We start from the raw sequence: 6,304 nt of genomic DNA, 5'->3' as shown, positions 1-6,304 counted from the left end.
TCTAGAGAGAGTTATAGTTGGACACTCCCATACCCCGCTCTCCACAACTGGTGGAGCAAATCCCCGGAAAATCAGCAAGGGTATCACCACCAAGCATGGTCCATTTTGAGTTCATCTTTATTATGCATATTTAAAAGATTTTTTTAAAAGAGGAAATGCCATTATCTGTGCCTTAAGCTTTTCCTGCTTGCTGTGATCAAGTAACAAGCTCAAAGCAACACTTCCCATAGAAGAGTGAAAAATCCTTTTATCCTTTGAGCCTGAAAATTTCCCTCTCATACTGATTATAATTTCTCTATCTACAAAGTAAAGTTAAAAATATAGCACCCAAACCAAACCCTTCTCAACTCATCAGCTTCTGGAATCCTCTGTCCTGAATTACAGGGCAATGTTTTCTAGTATAGATTTGGAAAATGGTTACATCTATCTTACAGTCAAAGATAACTGTAATCTTTTCTGATGTTCACAGCATTAAACTTTAAAATTCTCCGAGAAAAATGCCTATCCATCTGTAAGTCATCAAACTGAACCAAAAGTGAGATTTTCCTTCCTTGTCTGTAACTTCTTTACTATAATTGAGCATGTGTTTCTTAAAGAAGAGAATATTCTCTACAAATTGTCCCAAGAATGAAAATCCCCTCATCTTGTTACTACTTTTTGCTGAAATTACATGATTCCATCTAAGTTTTATTCACAGTCACCATCCCAAGGTCAAATTGCTCATTTCCCCCAAGATGAAGTGACTCTCCTTCCCGCTGGCCCCAGGGCAGAGCCCTGACTGTGTGCTCATAGGAGGATTCTGAAAGGGTCAATGTTACAACTGGGGATAAAACTGTCTAACAGTTTTCTTAAGGATAGAGAATTCAGGAGCTTACAAGTGCCCTTGATTGAAGTAATTCACTCTTTGGAATCAGAATCAGAAAATTAGAAAAACAAGCACATTGGGTTTTTCTGTCTTAGGGCTTAAGATTCCCAGTAGTAGGAAGTATCCACCCCAAGCCCAGGTCACTAGACATGAAAGAAAAAAATATACAAGGAGTCACAGCAAGTCATGGGAATGGTAAAGGTAAAGGACAACAGAGAGTTTCACTCCATCTGACTGGATCACGGACAACATCTAGTGTGTGGAGAGCATCTACTGTACAAAGGCCACGTCCTTTGTGCCCCAGACATGAGGATGGAAAGGAAAAGTATTAGGGCTCAAAGAGAACTAAGTTAGCTGTGAGTTTGTTTCAGCCTGTACCACTGCCTGCCGCTCCATCCACTACCATCCTTAGCTTTACAGGGCTCCTATCTCTAGCCACAGGAAGTAAATATTTAAGGCTGAAATTCTAAGATAAAAGCTCTAGAAGTGAAAACAGAAAAGCAACAATCCAGCGGGGGATGTCATCACCAGCTGAAATCTAGAAGAATCGGCATGCGCCAATAGAAGAATTCCAAGTCCACAAGAAAATGAGTTATATACCGTCCTACAGACTCAAGTAATAAATGACTGTCAATGCCAGTAAGAGGGAGATCATCTAAATTGCAAACCCAGAAATAGTGGCATATGAGGAAAATCTGTACCAACAGGAAGGGGAATGATGGCACATGCAAACAGAAGGCATGTTCTCATGGTGATGAGACATGGCCAGATGCAAGAATAACTGATCCATAATTATCTAGCAGCATGCAAAGGGTAGAAGCTCTGTATGTGTTGATGGTATGTATCAATTAATTAATTCTTCTTTGATCCACAAATATTTAATGTGCAACCACTCTGTGCCACGGACTGTGTAATATGCAATGCAAACCTGCTTCCTGGCCCTATGGCGCTCGCAGTGATAGGCACAACAGGAATTTTTAAGTCTATACGTAAGTATTGATATCAGTGTAGGTATGTGAAAACATATTAATTGCAAAAAACATTAATTGCAACAGTCCCTTTTGTCTTGGATTTTGGAGAGAGATTTCAATACATGAGAACACGTGAAGAGAGACCACAAACAAACATGTTTGGAGATGCTTGCAAAACATACACGAAGCCCTTTTTTTTTGTTTTCCTTAGCCTATTATCCATAGTGACGATACATGAGAAAACTGATGATTCACAGAGGAGTCAGAGAGAATAGGAGTGAAGCTGTCGTGGTGTATCTTTTTCAATCTTCCTCAAGCTAAGTTAGGGAAGATTCAAAAGATTGGCTCAAAGAGTTTGAAACGAGTCCCTGGAGTCCGAAGAACCATTAAGGCAGATACGTAAATAAACTGTGATATATTCACGCAACAATGAGAATAAACCAACTAAACTGCACAAAACATGTATGAATCTTAGAAACATAATACTGAGAAGAAACTGTATCAAGAAAAAAATCCAAACTATATTATCCTATTTGTACAGTGTTCAAAAATGGACAAAGCCAATCTATCCATGGGATTGTGGTTTCCCTGGAAGGATGGCAGTGACCAGGAGGAGACACACGGGGGCTTCCCGAGAACAAGGCTACAAACAAGACAGAGCGGCAGAGTCAGTCTGCCTCTGGGAGGTCCTAAATCTTCCAACGAAGCTTCCTAAAGCCCCTTTCTCAACAGCAGCACAGACTGGGGTGCAGCAGGGCAAACGTCACGGCAGCAGCACAGCCTGCAGCACGGAGCCATTTAGGCTTGTGATCGTTCAGGTTTTATACCTTTGCTGATCGCGTTCCTAGAGATCCTGCATTAGTTAATTCCCATTTCCAATCAGGTATATCCCGGGTCCATAAATTCTGGGGTTTTTTTAATTTTTAGTTTTTATTGAAGTATAGTCAGTTTACAATGTTGTGTCTATTTTTGGTGTACCGCATAATGCTTCAGTCATTCATGTACCCACATATATTCCTTTTCATATTCTTTGTCACTACAGGTTACTACAAGATGTGGAATATAGTTCCCCCAAATCCTGGTTTATTTGCAATGAATAATCTAGAAATACCCTGTGTGCCCTGCTAAGGTCATTCTGGATAAGAACTTAGTACAGAATAACCCCGAAAAATTCCTCTTTATCTTTCAAGTATAAATGTAATTACTATGTCCACAAAGAGGTCAGCTCAGGTGACCTCAAAGGAGGCACAAAGCAAGTTATGGGCACACAATGCTCTCCTTCCCAATGGCATTTATTTACTTATAGGCAAAATATTCTAAAGATGATATTAGAAGAATTAGAGATATGAGATGATCAAGAAATTTTAAAATAGCTGTTGTGGTGAGATATGTCAGTGATGAAGGAAACAGGATGTGATTTGGGGGATGTTAGGGATCAAGTAGCGATTAGGGACCATGACTTCACACTGGCGCCAGTTTGCGTTGCTAGGCCACCTTCTCCAAAATGCCTTAGAAGCATCTTCGTGCTTCAGAAGTACAAATAGATTGAAGTAAACATTAAACAAGATGGATAATTGAATATTTTAGGTCCTGTGCTTTTAATTTTTTTGCTGAATGTTGGGAATCCTCTTTTGAGTCACTCTCACCAATACAGTTTCCTGCGCCACACTCTAGGACACATTTTTCTTGTTTCAATTCTTTCATCTACATCCTTGTAAACTGCTTATATCCATTTTCTTCATTAAAAGTTGTCTCTGGAAGACTTGAGTTACATTCTTCCAATATGTGTGTTTTACAAAATTTAACTGTTTAACTAGTTAATTTCCTGATGACTTGGCTACATAATTCTGTTGTTTCTCTCTCTCTCTCTATTTCTCTCTCTCTCACTCTCGCACACACACACACTCATGCTTTCTTTTCTGGAAAATTGTCCTGTATTGGGATCATTGTTATTTGTACAGTAGGGGCAGAAAATCCTTATACAAGGAGGACTGTCTTCCTTTTTGGAATTCCAGATGGAGACAAATCCACTAGGGTAACTCCCACCTAACATTATCCAACAGCAACACAGAGACATTGCTGTTTTAGATGTTATGTGACAGCTATTCTGCACGTATTTGGTGCAAAATTGTCTGAAACTGAGGCCATCTGGAGTCATTAGAATCTAAAGTGTAAGTAAAGGCCTTCATATAAGTAAATATGCATCAGTATTTGTGCAGTGAACCTAAAAGTCTAACAGTTCAGGTGTATATTTGGCCAAATAGTACTGAATTTAAAAATATGTAATCACCATAAAAAAGTTTAAAAAATACTTTGCCAAATGATCTACTTCAAGATAAAGAAGTGAAACTAAAGATGCTTTAGATGAATGACACTATGTATCAGAGAGAGATTCCCTGAGCTACACAGATCGCATTTCCCTTAGCATGAATTTTCCACTTCTAACCCCCCTTCCCCCAATGGCACAGCCTCTGCCCTCTTCTGTCCACGGTGCGATTCTCAACCAGGTGTTCACAGCTGGGGGATCACGTTGAGACCTGAGGTTTCCGTGGGGCTCCCACAGGCATCCACATCACTGTGGTCGTTCAGAGCACAGAAATACACCGCTGAGTCCCCGAGCTCCAAGGCTGTGATGGTGAGGCTGATGGAACTGGCCGATTTCTGGAAGTTCAAAAAATATCGACCCTCTGTTGTATTTCGCTCATTGTAAGACTCCTGATGAATGAGGAAAAGCATTTCCCCGCTTGCTGCTTGTTTGTACCAGAGTAAATAATAACTGTAACCTTTAGCTTCATATACACAGTCCAAGGTGGCCGCCTCCTTCTCCGGCCTAGAAATTGCTGGCTGGTCTTGAGTTACCTTCTGGGCTTTGACAGATCCTGGAGGGGAAAAAAATTTATATATACATATACATGATTGCATACATACATACATATATATATATTTACAGAGGGAGAGAGACTACAGGGTGCAATATTTGAAAGCAAGATTTTTCTAGTGCAAACTTACTATTGATTGCTGTTAGACGTGTGCAGCTGGACAAATGTCAATCAGGAGAGTTGCTTTGATAACATTAAGCACAAAGACAAAGGGAAAAATACATATATATAGAGAGAGAGAGAGAAAGAATTCGGTTGATTCTCCTGGTGGTACCCAGCAGACTGTATGGAGCAGATGTAGGACTAAGAGTTCTGAATCCACCACCAATCCCACTACTCAGCTCTCCTAGACCCCACCAGAAATAGTGAGCTGCCCTGCGCCCAGCGTGGGAGCCGAGAGGAGCCTGAGACTGCCCGCGGCCATCCTTACCAGCCTTACCAAGGCAGACGGACGCTATGACGACTCTCAGCAGCCCAGGGAACCGCATGTCGGAAGCTCTTCCTCTGAGGGAAATGGGTTGTGTTCTCTCTCAAATTCAGGTCTAAATGCCTGGCCTGTGTCTGACAGGGCGCGTGCCCAGTCACTGAGCTGTGAGATGCTTTGCACCGGAACAGGAAATGAAACTTGCTGGTCTCCGGTTGCCTGTGTCATGGCGTAGCGTGTTGACATGGTTGATTATTCTAACCTACCTCTTTAGACTTATTGTAATTAGATTGACAACAGATATGTCAGAGCTGCAATCTACCTTTTGCCATATGCAGCCAGGGGATCTAAGGTGGACTTAAAGTTACATGACACATAAAATTTATTATGATTATGGTGACTTTTGAGAACAAATGGTCACCCATGATTTTCTATGCTTTTTTTTTTTTTGATCTGCAGCCAAAATCTACAATGATTTAAGCTCACAAATTTATTATCTTCCAGGCAGGAAGATAAAACTGTTCACTCTCAATCATCGTAACTTTTCTTCCTACATTCCAAGGCATTGGTTTCTGGGGAGACTTACACCAGATAAAAAGGTCTGTGTCTGCTTAATACTATCAAAGCAACTTTGCTGATTGACAACATTTGTCTGGCTGCACATGTCCAACAGCAGTCAACAGTAAGTCTGTGCTAGAAAAATCTTGCTTTCAAATATTGCCCCCTATAGTCAAAATGAGTATAATATCGCCAGACCCTGCATTCTTACTCCCTTATATCAAAATTGTAGCCATTAGAAAATTGCAAATGCCTCTTCAGCCCACTGCGGCAGCTCTGGCGCAAAGGCTCTCACTGAGAGCAGCAGCTCAACAGCTGTAGGTCTCAGCCACATGGAGGTGGGTGTCTGATGTGCTTGGCAGCCATGTGCTGATTTCCGATTGTGATTCAGCTTATGCACCTTTTAATCATCTGTTTCTTTTTGCTTCCATAGGTTAAAATATGAAGGATTTCTAACATCCATTTTACATTCTGAGAAAATAGAATGTATTTAAATTCAATCTGGAGAAGACAGGAGGCTTTCCAGCTGAGTACACGCACTTCTGGGGATCAGAGCTTAGGTCCCCTCTAACACTGAAATCCAACCTAACCAATCTGAGAGCAATCC

The 6,304-nt window shown here is 40.9% G+C and overlaps 1 gene segment (V, D, J or C); it reads right to left on the bottom strand.

Moving 5' to 3' along the window:
• Positions 1-2,400: 2,400 nt before the first annotated feature.
• On the bottom strand, positions 2,401-5,406 carry LOC105106275 (T cell receptor alpha variable 19-like). The segment is given in 2 exon segments: positions 2,401-4,715; positions 5,155-5,406. Coding segments are annotated over 2 exon segments (417 nt in total).
• Between the last annotated feature and the right edge of the window lie 898 nt (positions 5,407-6,304).

The sequence above is a fragment of the Camelus dromedarius genome, chromosome 5 (assembly GCF_036321535.1).
Source record: "Camelus dromedarius isolate mCamDro1 chromosome 5, mCamDro1.pat, whole genome shotgun sequence".
Lineage (NCBI taxonomy): Eukaryota > Metazoa > Chordata > Mammalia > Artiodactyla > Camelidae > Camelus > Camelus dromedarius.
This window is presented reverse-complemented; position numbering and strand designations above follow the sequence as displayed.